General features: G+C 36.8%; 1 protein-coding gene across 3 annotated transcripts in view; it reads right to left on the bottom strand.

Moving 5' to 3' along the window:
- BUB1B (BUB1 mitotic checkpoint serine/threonine kinase B) overlaps positions 1–22,459 on the bottom strand; it is a 62,662-nt gene that overhangs the window by 27,599 nt on the left and 12,604 nt on the right. For all 3 annotated transcript variants that reach the window (XM_067742762.1, XM_067742753.1, XM_067742770.1), the window contains exons 5-14: positions 20,512–20,708; positions 13,123–13,292; positions 11,501–11,715; positions 11,237–11,328; positions 9,464–9,693; positions 2,953–3,065; positions 2,305–2,420; positions 1,683–1,732; positions 495–555; positions 255–360 (exon numbers count right to left, since the gene is read on the bottom strand). In XM_067742762.1, the coding sequence (XP_067598863.1) occupies positions 255–360; positions 495–555; positions 1,683–1,732; positions 2,305–2,420; positions 2,953–3,065; positions 9,464–9,693; positions 11,237–11,328; positions 11,501–11,715; positions 13,123–13,292; positions 20,512–20,708 (1,350 nt within the window). The remainder of the gene's footprint in view (positions 1–254; positions 361–494; positions 556–1,682; positions 1,733–2,304; positions 2,421–2,952; positions 3,066–9,463; positions 9,694–11,236; positions 11,329–11,500; positions 11,716–13,122; positions 13,293–20,511; positions 20,709–22,459) is intronic.

Here is a 22,459-nt window from a genome sequence, read left to right as displayed (position 1 = left end):
CAGAGTATGAGGGTTCTAGTTACTTCCCATCCTCACCAACACTTGTTGTCTTTTTGATTATAGCCATCCTAGAGCATGTGTGCAACATTTCACTGTGGTTTTGATTTTCATTCTCTGATAACAGATGGTTTTGAGCGTCTTTTCATGTGCTTATTTCAAGCCAATAATTTTCATTTTAACCCTAAACTTTTGTGAGAATTGAATGAAACTATCCACTAGTCCATTTATATAAACTTAGGGATATTGCTCCTTACACAAACATCTGGAGATACATCCTCATTTGAGGTGATGCTTTCTGAAGTTTTGAGAACTGCAAGGGGCCTTCGTTGGGCTAAAACCCGTGGGGGATCTGCAGAAGGACTGGAAAAAGACATATTTCATTCAGCAATTTTTCTCTTAACATAGATAACAGTAACCCCCTGTTTCATCCTCATTTATAATAATAGAAAACTTTTAATTGTCGAAACAAAACAAAACCAAAAAACCCCTCAAACCTGATAGTCTTTTTTTCTGAAAGAAGAAATTCATCAAAAATGGAGAAAGGTACACTGGAACCTATAGAAAGAGAGACTAAATTTACACTCTTAAGAGTAAATGCCCTACTCTTCAAGACAACTAGGTCAATTAACATTTTTGCTGTTTGAAAGCATAAAGACAATTTTGTTTATCTTTTATAATAAATAATTTCAAATATATAAAAGTAGACGTCATTTAATAACAATTACCTAAACATGGATGATCTTGTGTCATCTTTATTTCCCACTACTACTCCCCCAAACCTAACCCAATTCTGGATTATTTTGAAGCAAATACAAAACACCGTATCATTGCATATGTAAATATTTTAGTACATATTTCTTAAAGAGATAGTCTCTTTTTAAAAAGCATAATCTCAAAACATGATCATACCTATAGAATTAACAATTTCTGTATTCAAATATCCAGTCAGAGGTTTCACATTTTACCAAAACTTTCTAGAAAGTTTGAATTAGGAATGCAAAGTAGATTCATACACTGTGACTAGTTGAAATGCCTCTTAAATTGCTTTTATTTTATAGGGTTTTTGTTTTTGCTATTAATTTTTTATTTTAGAAACTGGGTTGTTTGCCCCATAATGTTGGATTTTTGGCCAATTATATTGTTTCACATGTTCTTCTATGCTTTGCATTTCCTATAAATTAATGGTTAGAATTAGAGGTTTAATCAGATTCTACTGAATTTTTTTAACTACTTATAGATGGATATTCATGTTTCTACCACTTTTAACATGTTTCTGAAAAGACAACAAATTTGAATATAAAATAGCTTTAGTTTTAAGCTTTCCCCCTCATTCTTCCAAAAAACCACTTTCCACTCTTGGCTGCTGGGTACTACTGATATGCTTAGCTAGAGTACACTAACTAAAGTGGAAGATTATTTTGTAGTTAGTATAAATTTAAATTACATTTAAACCAAATATTTTAAAGCAATGAGTTATTTTATAAAAATATTCTTTCAAATGTCTAACATATCTTGAATCATATGCTTATAACTGAATTCCATGATTCAAATATAACAGTACCTTAGTCCCTCTCTCTGCTTTCTTTCAAATCCTTTTACCACAATCAAGAAAAGTATTTACACTTATTACATAATGCCTTTGTATCAGTAAGTTCTTCATGAGATTGTCAAATAAAACTCACTTTTAGAATGAGGCTGTTCTTGCCAAATGTTTTCTGCAAGTGAAGTTTCCCTGTGAAGAAATTTGTTTTAAAACATGTGCTTAGTACCCACAGAAAGAATTATTTAATCCTTAAAAGTCCAAGAGGTCTTTTTATTAAATATAATCTTCTTCACTCTAAGATAAAGAAAATATTCTAGTACCATTAAACCAAATTCTTTAAGATAGAACCTTCAGTCATTAAAATTGTCATAGAATTATATTTGATAACAGATGTTAAGTTACATTAACAGTATAAGCAGATTACAAAATGGTAAGCTTTCATTTTTATAAAACAAAACCAAAACAACAAATAAGAATATACCAATGTTAATACTAGTCATCTCTTGGTAGTAGAAATGGGTGGTATTATCATTTAAAAAATTAGTTGGTTGTTTTTATAAGAAACATGTATTTTTTTTAATGGAAAAAAGCCAGCACCCAGACCTCCCTCATCAGCATCAAAGCTTATGTTGTGACAAAGACTTGGAAAAATCATGTCTCAATACTATAAAAGTTAAGGAGACTTCAAGTCACTGGAGAGTCAAAGGTCAGTTCTAGATGCCCTCCTATAAGTACCATCCCTCCCACCAATGCGGTCCTACCTGGCACAAGAGTTTACTGGGCAAACAGAATTGCATAGAGCCATTCCTGGTATTTCCTGAGACTCTGAAACAATTCGCAGTTCAGCTGTCTCCTTTGTAGACATCTTCTCTTCTTGCTATTTGCATTAAATAAACAAAATCAATGTGTCCCTACTATATAGAAAATGCTACCTATTCTCAAGTTTTAGTGCCAAAATTAACTTTACTATACTCTTCCCCTAGACATATATTAACCATATAAAATGTCTGTACCACAAAAGTTCTTCCCAATAATTTATGTTCCCAGTATAAACTGGTACTGTTGTACTCAACTGAGTAGTGGCACGGAAATACACACTAAATTTCTTTAGCTAATCTCATTTTAATGGAACATAACTAGAATAAAAATCTAAAGTAAGAAGTAACAGAATAGTGATTTAGAGTATAACTAAGAAGTCAATAGTCAATAAATTGCATCACTTATATGCCACAAATTCCATTTGAAGTCACCTGTTAAAATTACTTTCCTGCTCAACTTTACTGATACTAATAGCAAAGAAACTATCAGAAACTGAGTGGGTCTGACAGGACTTTTTACTTTCTATATTTTTATATTGTTTAAATTTGTTTCAATAAGCATTAGTTGTATGTATTGAAAAAGAGAATGACCTGATCACTTGCTCTTTCTTGCTGAGTAGTTTGGATTTCTTTTAGCTTCTTCTCCATCTCTTCAATTTGCTTCTGCATTTCTGCTCTCTTCTCTGCACTGGTCAGTAGCTCAGCTAGAAACAGTGAAGTTGGCTGAGGCATGACTCCTCATAGCAATTTATCCTGTCAAAAACTGTCTTTGGGGCTCATGTCCTCAACGTATGTTAATATTACAGATGAGAATGATACAAATGGAGCAAAGCCCTCAACTTGAGGTCTAGGTCTCTATTATTATTATTATTTTTTTTTTGCAGTACACGGGCCTCTCACTGTTGTGGCCTCTCCCGTTGTGGAGCACAGGCTCTGGATGCGCAGGCTCAGCGGCCATGGCTCACGGGCCCAGCCGCTCCGCGGCATGTGGGATCTTCCCGCACCAGGGCACGAACCCGTGTCCCCTGCATCGGCAGGCGGACTCTCAACCACTGCGCCACCAGGGAAGCCCCAAGGTCTCTATTATTTATTCAGTCAATAAAAAATAGAATATCTATTATGTGCCAAGCACAACTTTAAGAATTTACGTTTTAGTGGTACATAATACAAAGTCCTTGGTCATGTGATGCTAACGTTCAATTTGGGACAAACACAGAAATTAACAAGAAAAATCAGTTTTAAAAATAAAACTAAATAGGTGATGTGAGAATGTGTCACTGGGTAGGGGGATGGAGGTCAGGGGCTACTTAAGACCAGAGATCAGGGAAGATCATCTAAGAAAGTTACATTAGAAAGCTGTAACCTGGATGACAAGGGGCCAGTCATATAAAGATCTGGGGAAAGATTTTAGGCCAAAGGACTAGCTGGCACAAAGGCCCTAATGCAGGAACAAGATTATTGTGTTCAAGGATCCAAAAGAAGGCCAACATGGTTGTAGCACAGATAGAGGGAGCAAAGTAAAAGATGAGGTTGGAGAGGTAGGCAACGGCCAGATCACGTAGGGGTAAAGACACTGTACTGCATTCTAAGACAATGAAAAAACACTGGAGAATTTTAAATAAAGGAGTGACATGATCTGACTTCTTTTTTTTTGTGTGTGGTACGCGGGCCTCTCACTGTTGTGGCCTCTCCTGTTGCGGAGCACAGGCTCCGGACGCGCAGGCTCAACGGCCATGGCTCACGGGCCCAGCCGCTCCGTGGCATGTGGGATCTTCCCGGACCGGGGCACGAACCCGTGTCCCCTGCATCGGCAGGCGGACTCTCAACCACTGTGCCACCAGGGAAGCCCATGATCTCACTTTTTAAAAAAGATAATTTGCTGTGAATAAAATGGACTGTGTTAAGGCCAGAATGAGGGCAGAAAGTCTAATCGCAGTAGTCCAGCTAAAAGACTGTGGTTTCGATAGAGGTAATAATGGGAATGGTGATAAATAAAAGATTTATGAAATTTCTTGGTGGTAAAGTTGATAGGCTTATTCATTAGATGTGGGGGAATGGTAAAGAAAGAGGGATCAGAGATGACTTCTGGACTTTTTTTGGCTTGAACTAACTGCGTGCATGGGGATGCCTTTTATTGAGATAGGGAAGCCTGTGGTACATTTGCATATTGGGGTGTGGTTTGTGACAGAAATCACTAACTTTGTTTTTCTTTAAAGTATTTATTTGGCTGCACCAGGTCTTAGTTGCAGCATGCAGGATCTTCCTTGCGGCATGCGGGATCTTTTAGTTGAGGTATGTAGGATATTTAGTTGCGGCATGCAAACTCTTAGTTGCAGCACGTGGGATCTAGTTCCCTGACCAGAGATTGGACCAGGGCCCGCTGCATTGGGAGTGCAAAGTGTTAGTCACTGGACCACCAGGGAAGTCCCAGTAACTATTTTTGGTTAGGTTGACTTTAAAATGTCTATTAGGATAGCCAAGAGATGCAGGCAACTAAATGTGAGTCTGCGGTTCAGGTGAAATGTCAGGGATGGGGATATGAATTTGAGAGTCCATGGCTTGAAAACAGTATTTAATCTATTACCTAAAGATAGCTGTTGAAAGAAAAGATAATTGGGATACTTCAGAACTCTCCCCTGGGCCTCAAGAAGAGGTCCTGAATGAGAAGAACAGGAGTAAAGGAAACTGAATGGGAATACACATCAAGGAAGAAGCCAAGAGAAGCATTTCATATAGTATTTCATCAACTGTGCCAAATGAAGCCAAGAGGTCAATAAAGATCAGGACTGAGAAAGAGCCATAAGATTTGGCAAAAAGGAGGTTTCTGGTCACCGTGATCACTGGAATAGAAGGGATGCTTGAGGAAATAATAGGCAGCAAAAGATGATTACAATTCCCCCCAAATTTTGCTGTGAAAGAGAGTATAAAAACGGGGTAGTAGCTAGAGAAGAATATGAGGATAATGGAGATTTTTTCTTTTCCTTTTTTTTTAAAGAATGGGGACATTAGAGTATATATGTATAAATTAGTGAGAATGGTTTAGTAAAAAGGGAAAATACTGGAAGGGGAAGAAAAAAGGGCCACTCCTTTGATAAGAACAGAGAAACATTAATTTTTTAAAAAATTTATTTATTTATTTATTTACTGGCCATGTTGGGTCTTCATTGCTGCCCACGGGCTTTCTTTAGTTGTGAGTGGGGCTACTCTTCGTTGGGGTGCACAGACTTCTCATTGCGGTGGCTTCTCTTGTTGCGAAGCATGGGCTCTAGGGGCGCAGGCTCAGTAGTTGTGGCACACGGGCTCAGCTGCTCCGTGGCATGTGGGATCTTCCCAGACCGGGGCTCGAACCCGTGTCCCCTGCATTGGCAGGCAGATTCTTAACCACTGCACCACCAGGGAAGCCCCAGGGAAACGTTAATTTTAACAGAAAGAATGAGTGTATAGGTACAGACTGCAGATATGGTAGATTTGGTGGAAGAAAATGGTGTTACCATTACATTCCTTCTATTTTCTCAATGAAATTAGAAACGAGATTATAGGTGAGGAGGGACAGGGATGCAGATTTGAAAATATGAAAGAAAATTAAATTAGTTGTTTAGCAGAAAGAAGAAATTCACCTACCAGGAAATTAGAATGATTGTTAGGCACTGGTAAATGCTCATTTGAGATTTGTGGTCAAGAATTTAAAATGACTGGACAGCTACATGTAAAAGAATGAAATTAGAACACTCCCTAACACTATACACAAAAATAAACTCAAAATGGATTAAAGACCTAAATGTAAGACTGGACCGTATAAAACTCTTAGAGGAAAACATAGGAAGAACACTCTTTGACATAAATCACAGCAAGATCCTTTTTGACCCACTTCCTAGAGAAATGGAAATAAAAACAAAAATAAACAAATGGGACCTAAGGAAACTTAAAAGCTTTTGCACAGCAAAAGAAATCATAAGCAAGACGAAAAGACAACCCTCAGAATGGGAAAAAATATTTGCAAACGAAGCAATTGACAAATGATTAATGTCCAAAATATATAAACAGCTCATGCAGCTCAATATCAAAAAAACAAACAACCCAATCAAAAAATGAGTGGAAGACCTACATAGACATTTCTCCAAAGAAGACATACAGATGGCCAAGAGGCACATGAAAAGATGCTCAACATCACTAATTATTAGAGAAATGCAGATCAAAACTACAATGAAGTATCACTTCACACCGGTTAGAATGGGCATCATCAGAAAATCTACAAACAATAAATGCTGGAGAGGGTGTGGAGAAAAGGGAACCCTCCTGCACTGTTGGTGGGAATGTAAACTGATACAGCCACTATGGGGAACAGTATGGAGGTTCCTTAAAAAACTAAAAATAGAACTACCATATGACCCAGCAATCCCACTACTGGGCATATACCCAGAAAAAACCGTAATTCAAAAAGACACACGCACCCCAATGTTCATTGCAGCACTATTTACAATAGTCAGGTGATGGAAGCAACCTAAATGTCCATCAACAGATGAATGGATAAAGAAGATGTGGTACAGGCTTCCCTGGTGGCATAGTGGTTAAGAATCCGCCTGCCAATGCAGGGGACACAGGTTCAAGTCCTGGTCCAGGAAGATCGCACATGCCGCAGAGCAGCTAAGCCCATGTGCCACAGCTACTGAGCCTGTGCTCTAGAGCCTGCGAGCCACAACTATTGAAGCCCGTGTGCCTAGAGCCTGTGCTCCGCAACAAGAGAAGCCCGCGCACCACAACGAGAAGCCCGGGCACCACAACAAAGAGTAGCCCCTGCTCGCTGCAACTAGAGAAAGCCCGCGCACAGCAACGAAGACCCAATGCAGCCAAAAATAAATAAATTTATATATTAAAAAAAAAGATGTGGTATATATATACAATGGAATATTACTCAGCCATAAAAAGGAACAAAATTGGGTCATTTGTAGAGATATGGATGGAACTAGAGACTGTCATACAGAGTGAAGTAAGTCAGAAAGAGGAAAACAAATATGGTATATATTTGCATATATGTAGAATATATGTGCATATATTTCCACATATATGTGGAATCTGGGAAAATGGTACAGATGAACTGGTTTGCAAGGCAGAAATAGAGACACAGATGCAGGGAACAAACGTATGGCTACCAAGGGCGGAAAGTGTGGGGTGGGATGAACTGGGAGATTGGGATTGACATATATACACTAATATGTATAAAATAGATAACTAACAAGAACCTGCTGTATAGCACAGGGAACTCCACTTCGCTGTACAGTAGAAACCAATACAACATTGTAAAACAACTATACCCCCCCCACAAAAAAAAGAATTTAAAATGAGACCGATGCACACAGTTGCATTTTTCTCCAGCTACATTTAAACTATCAATACTTGGATGCAGGTACAGAGTGTGAGCAGAGAGCTGGATTTAAGCAGGGTTGAGGTTCTGCCAGGTGAATACAGTATAGTGGATCATGTAGGGAGTAGAAAGTAAGATATGAGCCAGGTGCTTAGTCAGTTAATGAGTGACAGGGAGTGACTAAAAAGTCTGAGGTGAGAACACTAAGGAGGTTGAAGAGGCAGAAAAAAAAAAATTGGAAGACATGAATCCGAAAGAAGCTTTTTGAAGGAGGATGGGGAATATGGTTTGGAAGTAGCAATGGTAAGAAAGGATAACAGCCTTGTCTTTAGGCCCAACCTGTGGCTTCCTCATTTCTCATATCCCTACCTGAGAGTGAAAGTCTGCAACAATCTTTGAAGCTAATTTTCAGTATAAGAAGAAACCTCTTTCTTATAGGCATAAGGATTTATAAGAGTACAAACTAGCTTCAGAGACAAGTTTAGGAAATGAGTATTAAAATATCCTCAAAGGTCAATACTTTTTTTAACTACTCAAATCCCAACTAACCCTAGCTCAGGTCCTTCTTTGGCTAGTTGAGAATAAAATGTACTATTTTACCGGTATATACTTGGCATAGCTAGAGCCTTCCCTTTAGGAAGCAGTAGTTTTAATCTAAGTACCTAGTTCCTTTCCCAGCTCATATTTGGCTACTTTGCTAGCCTACTTCTTTGTTGTGGTGGTTCCCACTTTGAAAAGCTTTACACAACCAGCTCCTTGCTTTTTAACCATTCCCTGTCTCCTACCTAGACACGTAGATTCCATTTTTCAATGTATTATTTGAGCCCAGAGCACTTCTGTCAACCTTGGAAGGCACCAGTTGATGTAACAAATAGGGCAATTCCAAACGTACAGTCTGCTTTACAGACGTTTGCTTCTAACTTGTCACCTGGAACTCTGAAATATATTTTTCTCAAACAAATTACAAGTGATGGTTAAGTTTCCCAGCTAGCCTTATGAATGCCACGTCTCCTTAAGTGAGCTGAGCTGCAATAGTAGGTTACTCTGGATGCCTGTGTTTAAAAAAAAAAAAAAATTTCTTCTTTCTTGGTATAGATCCTAGTCAAAATGTCTAAATGAATGAAATTTATTTCTGGACTCTCCCTTACCTCCCTTTCTGTACTCTCGTGCATCTTCTAATGCCTTAAGCTCCAAATGCTATACTTCCCTACTTTCAGCCTATTCTGCACACCTCTTGCCCCCAAGTACTTCTAGGCTTCAGAATCAGAACCACTTCCCACTTCCCCCAAATTCCCAGTTTTTCAATTTATAGTGAAGCTTCCCTTAACTTAGAAAGAACATAATGTCTTTACTAATCAGTACACATCACTATCATCTAAATGAGTGAGTATGTTAACCTAAATAAGCCCTGGGAGAAATTTCGGCTGAAGTATCAAAAGTAAAGTGAAATATTTAGGAAATGTTAGGAAAAGCACTCTGTCTGCCGATTGCAGGGAAATTATGAATTGGTCATGCAGTTCCTTTACTTTTGAACACAAACTTAGTTGCTTAATATTTTTCCTCAGGGGTTTCATGGAAAGCAACAATGGAAATTCAGCCTAAATGGAGAAACATAGAAACCACAGAAGCATCACATAAAGGTACTCACAATGGGGTAATTTTCCTCAGACTTAACATATCAACTCAATCTTCCTACAACTAAGTTATTTTTACAAACTTGAACTAGATCAATACACATACCTTCTCTTCGCTCTTTTAATTTCTTCCGGAAAACCTCAGCCCGGATCTCCTCAAAGGAGAACTCCCCCACTCCTGCATAAATCTTCTCCTTACAATACATCATTTTCTCTTTCTTCTCCTCAGACTCTTGCTGAAGGCTCTGAACTCTTTGCAGGAGATCTCCTTCTTCCTTTCCAGGCTTTCTTGTGCTTAGAATGTGGTTTATACTGGGTTCAATTTTACATGGTGTCCTAAAAGAAGCAAGATAATTATTATTCACCATACAGATCAAATGAGTTATTTCTTACGTTTTGACAGAACACAGGGACAATGTCAGTAGTGAGGCTATATGTGAGTGATTCCAAAAAAACAAAAACAAAAAAGACTGAGAAAACAGGCTAAAAATAATTTACATGGTCCATCAACAATTATGTTCTGAGTACTACTATGATGAAGAAAGAAATTAGGTGTAAGTTAGGTTCATCATATAGCTTTTATTAGTTATAGGTAAAAATAAATCTGAATACCATATCTTTTTTTTAAAGGAGGTAATATTTTTATTAAAAAAATTGTTTTTATTGACGTATAGTTGATTTGTGTTCGTTTCAGATGTACAGCAAAGTGATTCACTTATACATATATATATATATATATATATATACTTATAGATATATTCTTTTTCAGATTCTTTTCCCTTATAGGTTATTACAAAATATTGAGTATAGTTCCCTGTGCTATACAGTAGGTCCTTGTTGGTTATCTATTTTACATATAGTAGTGTGTATATGTTAATCCCAACCTCCTAACTTATCTCTCCCCTCATCTTTCCCCTTTGGTAACCATAAGTTTATTTTCTATGTCTGTGGAAATATCTAAATCAAAGCCAGTGTATGAAATGAAGTTAACTTATGCAATACAGCCCATTTTCCATTGTTTAGCACCCCAAAGAATTAGAGTTAGGAATATAGCATTTAGGGAACTGATGATGTGAAATTCAATGTTCTCAGCTGAGGGGGAAGAATGAGAGTGGTAATATAGGTTTGAAAAGAATGAAGCATAAAGTACCTCAATCGGGATAGGGCAGATGTTCTCAATCTGGACAATGGATCAGAATCACTTATGTATCTTTTATTTTCTTATGTACCTTTTTACAACTAAAGATACCTGGTCTTCACCTCAGATACACTGGATCAGAACCTTGAATGGCCCAAGCATCTACATGCTTAAAAGCCTTCCTCAACTGATAAAAGACTCTATGAAAATCCCACACAAACATCATACCTAGCATATACGAAGGGTTATAGCTTAGTTATGAGGAAACTCTTGCCATGGGGTGCAAAATACGACCTAATATTAGAACTCCACAATGTTACATATTAGACTGAATCTCAGACTGCCTGTTTATTTAATCATCATCTATCATATTTTTTCTTTTAAACAGAAATGCCAAGGGTTAGGAAGAAAAAGACATCCAGAAAGAAAAAGCAGGTTACGAGGAAAAACTGCCATAATTTCTCATTACTGTCAATAACAAAGGTAGAACACCTCATTTAAATCACAGTGACTGTCTTTGACTACAGCAATGTAAATATAAACCTATTGAGTTTATTCCTTAATAATACCAACAAATAGTCTTTTAGCCCTAACATACTCAAAAAAATATAGATGTAAAGGAAATAAAACTTTGGTTTACCTTCATCCCCACAAAGAAGAAAATGCCTTTGGGAACTAGGATAGGTGCCCCTGCCCACTCTTCATAATTCCCACCTCAAAATATCTGGAAACCAAACTCACATAACTGGCTGTTGTGCAGTCTCTTCCACATATGGAGTAAAACTGGGAAGCACAGAGGGTACAGCTGTCATAGAAGCTGCATTGCCACGAGGCTGGCGATGAAGAAGAAAACTAAAATTACCATGGTTTTACATTCTGACACAACATATGCCGACCATGCCTAATTATTCAAGAGGAATTAAGAGAGATGCTAAAAATACTCATCTACTCTAACTCTGAAGTCTTTGTTATGTCAGCAAATAAACTGGATCTAAGAGTCCTTACCCTGTATTCCAAAGGCCTGCCTGTGTTCCAAGGGCCAGCTTGCAGCTCATTCTCTTTGGCCCTGGACACAGGAGGTGCTATCCATGGCTGCCCTGTAGGCCTAGATGACTCCGCTCTAGAAGGTTCATCAGCATTTTCATCAAAAACAGTAATTCTAGAATTACTTTGCATCTGTTGAAGAACTGGATTTTGGAGTCCTCTGTTGTGCCTTGGAGCTAAGAGAAAAATATTAAAACTCCATGTAAAATCTTTAATTATCAATTTAGATGCCCAAGAAGGTATACCTAATTCTTTCCCAAATCAAGGAGATTACTTCTACTACCACACAATCATAGATTTTTTTAAATAATAATTTTAAAAACCTTAATGGATCAAATTAGTAATTTTTAAGTCCATTCTGTATGTTACTTATACCCTACCTCTTTTCCCTCACCTGTAATCTTTTATGCATAGATATCCAAGAAACAAATTCTACATCTTCCTTCAGTCATCATTCTAACATTGCCTAATTTTACCAGACTAACCTAATCTTAATCTTCATTTTTCAGTTTAAAACTTTCCCTCAATGGAAATCAGCTGAAATGTACTGAATCTAGAAAAAACAAATTAGCCCACTTATTAGTGGTATTCTCTTTAGTGGGGCTGCTTATTAGAATCAAGCTTCATCATGATCTGGATGAAATATTCTTTAAGACTATATTCCTTATACCCTAATTCTCAGATCTCCAAGGAACATTCTGAGTATTAATTTTTATTTATTCTTGGCAGCGTTGGGTCTTTGTTGCTGCACACGGACTTCTCATTGCAGTGGCTTCTCTTATTGGGGAGCACGGGCTCCAGGGCGCACAGGCTTCAATGGTTGTGGCGCACAGGCTCTAGAGCGCAGGCTCAGTAGTTGTGGTGCATGGGCTTAGCTACTCTGCGGCATGTGGGATCTTCCCAGACCAGGGCTCAAACCCATGTCCCCTGCATTGGCAGGCAGATTCTTAACCACTGTGCCACCAGGGAAGTCCCCATTCTGAGTATTAAAAGTTGATATCAGGAAAGGGATAAGAGATCTTTCAAAAATCTGGTCTACATGTCTAACTGCTATAAATTTGGTTAATAATTATTTATCTTTGTACCTTCCACTCAATTTTGCTGTAAACCTAAATTTCCCTAAAAAATAGTGAATTTTTAAAAAAGCTATTACTGATCATCTTTAGGTATACAAAGACAGCCCAATTTCTGACCCCTCAAAAGCTGAAGACCAAGTTAAAACATTCTTTGAGGATTTGGTACATGTAAGCTTTACTTTGATAATACTTGCTATATTATTGCATATATTCTTTCAACTAACAACTAAAACTGAGAAACTCTAGATGCTCCCTGTATATTAGGTTAGGTTTTTTTCTCTCTCTCTCTTTTTCTTTTGCATTTTCTTAATTAAGAGACAAAATGCTGACATATTTTAGTGTTACTGCACACTGTGATCTCAGTTCTCCTTAGACTTTTCTTTTTTGCCACCTAGTACTCAGAACAGAAGGACAATGTCCACATATATATTTATACATGTTCTCCTTACATAATTTGCCTACCACCTGAGACGAAGAGCTTCCCATAACAACACTTAACAAACTTACCCTTGAGAGCACCTCCTACACGGCTGATTGGAGCTCTTGCTGTCTTCTTCCCTTTGCTTTTTAGTTCAGCCAATGTGCTTCGTTGTGGTTCAGAAGATCCAAAAACTTCCTCCTCCTCTTCTTTCTCAAGTGCCAACAGAGTTTGCCGAGACACTCGAGCTTGGAATTGTCTGAAGTAAGAGAATGGACAATTAACATTTGGTGGGATGAACACTACTCACCAGATTCAAATTTCTTAATTTGTTAAATAAACAAGGGCGAAAAGTGGGATAAGGGAAGAAATATATACAAATAGCCAAAAGAAAGTGTTTAATCTCTCAGGAATAAAGAAAGCCACCTTGAAATCAGAAAAGGTTTTGGCTAGAATGATTTAGCTCCCCCTCTGTATGTCCAAACTTGACCAATTAAAAATACTCTGAAGAGCACGAGTAAGTTGATCTCAGGATCAGATCAGGATGTCTAAGATTAAGATCATAGAATTTATTAAGATGAGACTTTCCCACCAACTTTTTAAACTCACGAAATAGTTGAAAGAGTAAATGAGCACCGATATACCCTTTACCTAGATTCACTAATTGTTAACATCTTGCCACGTCTATTTTTATCGCTGCATGTCTTTCTCTCTCTACATAGAATCCCCACCCTACCCCCTACCCCACCATTTTTCCTGAATCAGATGAAATGAAGTTGCATCCAACAGGACATTTTACTTTAGTAAAGCTGGCAGAAGTTTGAAGTCTAAAATTCCTGTGCTGCTGCCCAAGTTTCAAGCATTATCAAAAGGGTGAAAAAACTGAATAAACTGCGAACGCTGGCCAAGATGGAACAAGCTCATGATAGCTTCTCTCTCTCTCACTGATTAGAATTAAAAACGTTAGACAAAATACAAAAAAGCAACTGAGATCTCTGAAATGTAAACAAAAGCAAGTGGACTGTGGAGAGGAGTCAAACTTGAAGAAACAACCCACACAGGGCTGCTTCCTGGTTTCTTTTTTTTTTCCCCTTCATCTCTTTTCCTCACTTTGAATTGTTACACTGGTGGTGTGGGAAGCTAAAACTCCTGGAGAAACCTCATCTTTCTGGCCAGAGGACTGGGAAAACAGGACTCTGAGGGCCAATGAGTATGGGAGAAACATTGGAGAGGATGAGCTGAAGAAAGGGATCTCCTAATTCTATACATAAATTGGCACAAGCTCTGGACTCACCCCTGAGCTATGCATACACAGGGCAGACCCAAAGCAGCAGAGAAAAGGCTTTGAGAATTGAACTATAGTATACACCACTGCCCAAGTCCTAGACTAACCCCAGAGCAACAGACACATGGGATAGACCCAAAGGTCTTTGGAAAATTGAACTGACACTGGAACCAATACCCACATAAGATGAAAAAGAAATTATGATATCTGAAGGTTAGTTACCTAGTAAGACAAAAACATCAACATTCTCCAGAGAACATCAACCAACAGGACCTAGAGTCGAATAATTCAGGATAAATGTCCAGGATATCATCCAAAATTAAGTCACACACGAAGAACTGGGAAAATGTGACCGATTCTCAAAGGAAAAAAAAAATCAACAGATACAAACATCAAATGACCCAGGTGTTAGAGTTTTCAGACAGAGATTTTAAAGCAGCTATTATAATGATGCTCCATAAGATAAAGGTAAAAACATTTGAAATGAGTGGAAAGATAGTTCTCAGCAGACACACAGAAAGTATGAAAAAGAATCAAATGGAAATTTTAGACCTGAAAAACACAGTATCCGAAATAAAAAATTTACTGTATATACTCATTATCAGAATGGAGAAGACTGAGAAAAGAGTAAATGAACCTGAAAACAAATAAATAAAAATTGGCCACCCTAAAGAACAGAAAGAATAAAGGTTAAATTTTTTTTTTAATGAACAGAGCTTCAGGGACCTGTGGGACAATATCAGAAAGTCTAACATATGCATAACTGAAGTCCCAGAAGAAAAGGTATAGACACGTTTTGCTTTTGTTTTTTTTTTGTGGTACGCGGGCCTCTCACTGTTGTGACCTCTCCCATTGCGGAGCACAGGCTATGGACGCGCAGGCTCAGCGGCCATGGCTCACGGGCCCAGCCGCTCCGCGGCATGTGGGATCCTCCCGGACCAGGGCACAAACCTGTGTCCCCTGCATCGGCAGGCGGACTCTCAACCACTGCGCCACCAGGGAAGCCCTAGACACATATTTTTAAAATAATGGCTGAAAACTTTTCAAATTTTGTGAAAGGCATGCATTTACAAATTCAAAAAGTGCAGTAATCCCCAAATGGATTAAACATAAAGGTAATCACACCTAGACACATCATGATCAAACTGCTGAAAAGCAATGTTGAAGAAAGAAACCTTAAATATACCCAGAGAAAATCAACACACTACAAAAAATGGGGAAGAACGATTCAAATGACTACAGGTTTCCCATCAGAAGTCATGGAGTCCAGAAGACAGAAACATGTTAAAAGAACTGTTACCCAGAATTCTATATCCAGTGAAAATATCCTTCAGGAATGAAGATGAATAAAGACATTCTCAGATGAAAACAAAACTAAGATAATTTTTAGGCAAAAGACTCACTCTAAATGAATGGCTAAAAAAACCCCTCACTGGGCTGAAAGGAAATGATACCAGAGGAGAACCTGGAATTTCAGGAATAAAGAAAGAACAAAAATGGTAAATATAAAAGATTATTTTTCTCCTAAGTTCTTTAAAATATGTATGGCTGATGAAAGCAAAAATTATAACATTGTCTGATGGGGTTTTCTTCTTTTTTTAAAAAATTTATTTATTTTTGGCTGTGTTGGGTCTTTGTTGCTGCGCATGGGCTTTCTCTACTTGCAGTGAGCGGGGACTACTCTTCCTTGCGGTGTGCAGGCTTCTCATTGCGGTGGCTTCTCTTGTGGTGGAGCACAGGCTCTAGGTGCGCGGGCTTCAGCAGCTGTGGCACGTGGGCTCAGTAGTTGCGGCTCACGGGCTCTAGAGTGCAGGCTCTACAGAGCAGGCTCAGCAGCTGTGGCTCACAGGCTTAGCTGCTCCGGGGCATGTGGGACCTTTGTGGACCAGGGATCGAACCTGTGTCCCCTGCATTGGCAGGCAGATTCTTAACCACTGTGCCACCATGTAAGTCCCGGATGGGGTTTTTAATGTATGTAAATATAATACATACAACCAGTACATCAAAAAAGTCGGGAAGATAAAGAACCCATATGGTTATAAAGCTTTTATATTTTACTTGAAGTGGTAAAATATTAACTCTAAGGAGACTGTGAAAGGTTAGATATATGTATAATATACCCTAGAGCAACCACTAAAAAAGTAACAGACAAAAAGCCAATAAAATAAATTTAAATGAAATTAAAAAAAAATTCAAATAATCCAAAAGAAGACAGGAGGAAAGGGGCAACAGACGAACAAAAGACAGAGAACAAACTGAAAACAAATAATAACAGATCTAAATCCCCCAAAATTGATAATTCCATTAAAATGTTCTAAGTATACCGCATAAAAGATACTGCAAGAACTGAGAAAAACACAACACCCAACTCTTTAGCGTGTAAGAACCACTTTAAATATAAAGACATTGACAGGTTAAAAGCAAAAGGAGCAACCTGATTAAAAAATGGGCAGAAGACCTGAAAAGGCTTGTTTCCAAAGAGGAAACGCAGATGGCCAGAAGGCACATGAAAAGATGCTTAACATCACTAATCATCAGGGAAATGAAAATCAAAACCACAATGAGGTATCACCTCACACCTGTCAGAATGGCTATCATCAAAAAGAACACAAATCACAAATGTTGGCAAGGATGTGGAGAAAAGGGAACCCTTGTACACTGTTGTAGGAATGTAAATTGCTGCGGCCATTATGGAAAAGAGCTCCATGGAGGTTTCTCAAAAAACTAAAAACAGAACTACCATATGACCCAGCAATTCCAATCCTGGGTATATATCCAAAAAAAACCAAAAACACTAATTTGCAAAGATAAATGCACTCCAGCGTTCAGAATAGTGTTATTTTCAATTGCCAAGATACGGAAGCAACCTAAGTGTCCACCAACAGATGAATGGATAAACAAGATGTGGTATACATATACAGTGGAATACTACTCAGTCATAAAAAAGAATGAAATCTTGTCATTTGCAACAACATGGATGAACTTGGAGGGGATTATGCAAAGTGAAATAAGTCAGAGGCAGAGACAAATACTGTATGATATCACTTATATGTGGCATCTAAGAAATACAACAAACTAGTGAATAAAATAAAAAAGAAACAGACTCAAAGATATAGAGAACTAGTGGTTACCAGTGGGGAGAGGGAAGGGGGAGGGGCAACATAGGGGTAGGGAATTGGAAGGTACAAACTATTAGGTATAAAATAACCTACAAGGACATATTATACAACACAGGGAATACAGCCAATATTTTATAATAACTATAAATGGAGTATAACCTTTAAAAATTGTGGATCACTATATTGTACGCCTGTTACTTTTACAATACTGTACATCAACTATACTTCAACAAAAAAAAGAACTCCCTTTGTTAAAAAGAAAAAAGTAAAAGGGAATCCACACAAAAACCTGTAATGTGAATGTTTACAGCAGCATTATTTCATAATTGCCAAAAAATAAAAACCTAAATGCCCAATAACTGAAGAATGGATCAACAAAATGTGGTATGTCCATAGAATGACATATTATTCAACAATAAAAAGGAATGAAATACTGATATATGCCACACTATGTTCATCTATGATGAACCCTGAAAACATGCTAAGTGAAAGAAGCTAGTCACAAAAGACCACATAATGTAGGATTCCATTTACATGCAATGTCCAGAAGAGGCAAATGCAGAGAGAGAAAGCAGATTAGTGGTTGCCTGGAACTGGGGTGAGTGGGAATGGGGAGTGACTGCTAATAAGTATGGAATTCATTTTGGGGTGTTAAAAATGTTGTAAAATTAGATTGTGGCAATGGCTGCACAACTCTAAAACTGTTAAAAAAAAAAAAAAGTAAAGAAAGGAAAAACATGTACCGTGCAAACTAAAGAAAGTTGGACTGCCTATATCAATATCAGATTAAGCTGACTTCAGAACGAGTATGATCAGGGATAAAGATGAACATTATATAATGATAAAGGGATCAATTCTAAATGTGTATAAACCTAACAACAGAACTTCAAAATATATGTAGCAAGACTGATATGAGCTCAAAGAAGAAACATAAATTCACAATAAAAGAGGGAATTCCCTGGTAGTCCAGTGGTTAGGATTCTGCACTCTCATTGGTGAGGGCCCAGGTTCAATCCCTGGTCGGGGAACTAAGATCTCACAAGCCACGCAGCAAGAAAAACGAACAAACAACCAAACAAACAAAACACAATAAAAGAAACTTCGAAATTCCTCTCTCAGTAACTGATAGAGCAAGTAGACAGAAAATCAGCAAGGATACAGAAGACTAGAACAGATTACCAATCAACTTAACCTAAATGACATTTACAGAACATTTTACTCCAAAACAGCAGAAAAGACATATTTTTCAGGTATACACAAAACATTCACTATGATAGACCATATTCTGGGCCATAAAATGAACCTTAATAAATTCAAAAGAATTGAAATCATACAAATTATGTTCTCTGATCATAATGGAATTAAACTAGAAATCAGTTAACAGGGAGATATCTGAAAAATCTCCGAACATGTCCTAATTAAACAATACACTTCTATATAACCCATGGATCAAAAGGAAGACATAAAGAAAATTAAAAAATATTTTGAACTGAATGAAAATGAAAATATAATATTATATCAAAATTTGTGGGATACGGCTAAAGCAGTGCTTAGACAGACATTTTTTATATTAGAAAAGAAAATTCTAGAAATCAGTGCTCTAAGTGTCACCTTAAATTAGAAAAAGAAGGGCAAGTTAAACCCAAAGCAAGCACAGAGAAGGAAATAATAAAGAGCAGAATTTAATAAAATTAAGAGCAGAATATCAATTAAGAGAAAAATCAATGGAACCAAAAGCTGATTCCCTAAAAAGATCAAGAGAAATCAATAAACTTCTACCCAGACTGACAGGAAAAAGAGAAGACCAATATCAGGACTATCAATATGAAAAACAAAAGAAGGGGGGTTACTACATAACCTACAGACATTAAAAGGATAATAAAGGAATACTATGAACAATTCTATGTCCATAAACTCATCACTTGGATGAAATGGACCAATTCCTTGAAAGACAAAAACTACCAAAGCCCACTAAGAGAAATCAAAGATCTAAATAAATGGAGAAATATACCTTGTTCATGTACAATATTCATCAAAATCCCAGGAAGCTGATTCTAGAATTTATACACAGAGTCAAAGGAACTAGAAGACTTAAAAAGAACAGTTAGAAGACTCATATTACCTGATTTCCAGACTTACTATAAAACTTCAGCAATCTAGATAGTGTGATATATACCAATGATAGACACAGAGATCAACAGAACAAAACAGAGTAACAGAGATAAACCTATACAAATATGATCACTTGCTTTTTGACAAAGATGCAAGTAATTCAATGGAGAAAGTCTTTTCAACAAGTGGCACAGGAATAAATGGAGGCTCATATGCAAAATAAAAAAAAAACAGCCTTGATATCTTCTACAAAAATTAACTCAAAATGGATCACAGATTTAAATGTAAAAAGTAAACTATAAAACTTTGGGATAAAAACATAGGCGTGACCTCTGTGACCTTCAGCTAGATGGAATTCTTAGATATACCAAAAGCACGATCCATACAAGAAATAATTGTAAGTTAAACTTCTTCAAAATTAAAAACTTTGTTCTATAAAAAACACTCCCAGACTTAAGCTAGGAGAAAAGACTTACAAATCACTCATCTGACAAAAGGCTTGTATTCAGCATATATAAAGAACTCTTACAACTCAAATGCATTGTGCTAAATGAAAGCAGCCAGAATCAAGACTATATACTGTATGATTCCATTTATATGACATTATGGAAAAGGCAAAACTATGGGGCTGGAGAACACATCAGTGGTTGCTAGAGATTGGGATTGTGAGTAGGTGTTGACAACAAAGGGATAACGTGAGGGAATTCTATGGAGTGATGAAATTATTCTATATCTTGATTATGGTAATGGTTACATGTCTCTACTCACTTGTGAAAATGTATAGAACTGTACACCAGAGTACATTTTACAGAATGTTAAATGGAAAATATTTAAATATGTCTTTTAAAAAACTGAATAGTAATGAAGTTAACTTGCCAATCCATAGAGAGCACTTTATTCAGATGCAAAACGACTGTTATTAGTTTTAACCAGTTAAGACAAGCTCCAGAGAAGCAGTTTACCGGTGCTGGGACTGCAGTCTTTCCAGTGGTTCAGCCTTCTGTTGAATCCCTTCCTGAAATATCACATCTGCTCTCTTAAAGTTTTCTCTAGCTTCATATTCTTCAGCCCATGAGATATAGAATTGAGCAAGTGAAATGCCAATTCCTTGGTTATGTAAATAACTGTACATATCCAAAGGTTCATTGCATAAATGCCCCTGTAACAAATGAAAAGCATTAGCAGTTAACCAATTTCTCTTCACTTACTGAGTGTCTATTATGTGCCAAACAATCACTGGAGATACTATATGTAGTTTCTGCACTGAAAAAAATATATCTATTATAATACAATGTTATAAGGAATATATTGGGAGGACCTAAAACATAGACAAAAGAGATTAATTTGTAAGAAAAAGAGATAGGGAGGAAAGACTTTAAGAAGGTATGACATTTGAGTGTGGCACTTAAGGAAGAATAGACTTACATAAGGTAGACAATGGAAAACGAAGGGCATTCTAGGCAGAGAAAATAGCATAAGCAAAGACACTGAAGACTAGAAATTTGTAGGGGTGTAGGCAAGACAGGAGTTTGGAAAAAAAGGTCTGAACAGTCTTGAAAGTCAAGCTAATCAATTTTAAATATACTTGATAGTCAATGTTATATGTGTTGGGGTAGGAGAGCTATAAGCAAAGAAATGACATGGTCAAATCTATATTTTAGAAGGGACCTTATAAGACCAGTTACAATGTAGATAATTCTAGTAGCAAGAAGGGGAGGAGAGAGGGATCACTAAAAATCCCACACCACTAACAGTTTTATGTATTTTCTTCAGTCTTTGTTTTTCCCTTAGGGAAAAAAAGGAACATGTATCACTTTAACCAGGATAAAAGGATTTTTGTCATTTTACAGTTTTAATCATAATTAAATGTTTTTATTCCATTTGATAGTGCATCATTCATTTTTCCATACGGCTACTTACTCTTCATTATTATTTTTAAATGGGTGAAAAATGTTCCATGTAGTAGATCTCCCATCATTTAATTATTCTCCTATTTTTTTGATAAACCACTTCTAATTTTGCCTAATATAAATAATTGTATAATAAATATCCTTAAGCATACTGCCTTTCACAATTTACATTATTCCCTTAAATTCCTATAAGTAGAACTATGTTAAAAAGTAAATTGCTTTCTAAGACGGTTTTACAAATTTAAAATGTTAGCAGTTATTCCCAAATGTAATTTCACAGATAATACTTATTTTTAAAAGTTTCTCCTTTCATATAGAAAGTAGCATTTTAGTGTTCTAGTTAGGAGTTCTTTTACTACTGCGGAGGATAACATTTTCTCCTGTTCATTTACCATCTGTCTTCCTCAAAAAAGTAAACTCCACGAAGGCAGAAAACATTGCTATCTACTATATTCAGGTCCCTACCCAGGGTCTGGTAGAAAAAGCCTGAAAAAATGAAATGCTCCATTTATATCTTTGACAAAAACAATTAGTATTTTATACTTTAATTTTGCAGTAATTTAGTAAATGCAGTTTTTCTGCTTATCCGAATTAGAGATGTTTTCCCATATGTGATGGTGTTTCAAGCAAAGTTATAATTCTCAATGCGTTATCAGTATAAGATCCAGTCCTCGATATCTATTACTACATAAATAAAGCTTAAAATCGACTGCACTTCGTTAACGGCTTTCTGAATAGCTGTGGTACAGCATGGGATAGCCAATACATATCAGGTTATTCCAGACTGCTGAATGAGATCACTTAAGAAATAACATAAATATCAATAAAAGGATAAGATGGTGAGATTAATAGATTCAAAAGTTAAACATACCTTTTTGGTAACCTTAAAAAGCCAAATTAAAACAATTTTACACTTTTAACTAAAAATACTGGATATTTTCTAAGAACAAATATTTCCTTAGCTAGATTGTAGTTATCCTTTATAAAAATAACTGGGGCT

This window comes from Pseudorca crassidens, chromosome 1, assembly GCF_039906515.1.
Source record: "Pseudorca crassidens isolate mPseCra1 chromosome 1, mPseCra1.hap1, whole genome shotgun sequence".
Lineage (NCBI taxonomy): Eukaryota > Metazoa > Chordata > Mammalia > Artiodactyla > Delphinidae > Pseudorca > Pseudorca crassidens.
Note: the sequence above shows the minus strand (reverse complement) of the source record. Positions and strands in the feature narration are given on the sequence as shown.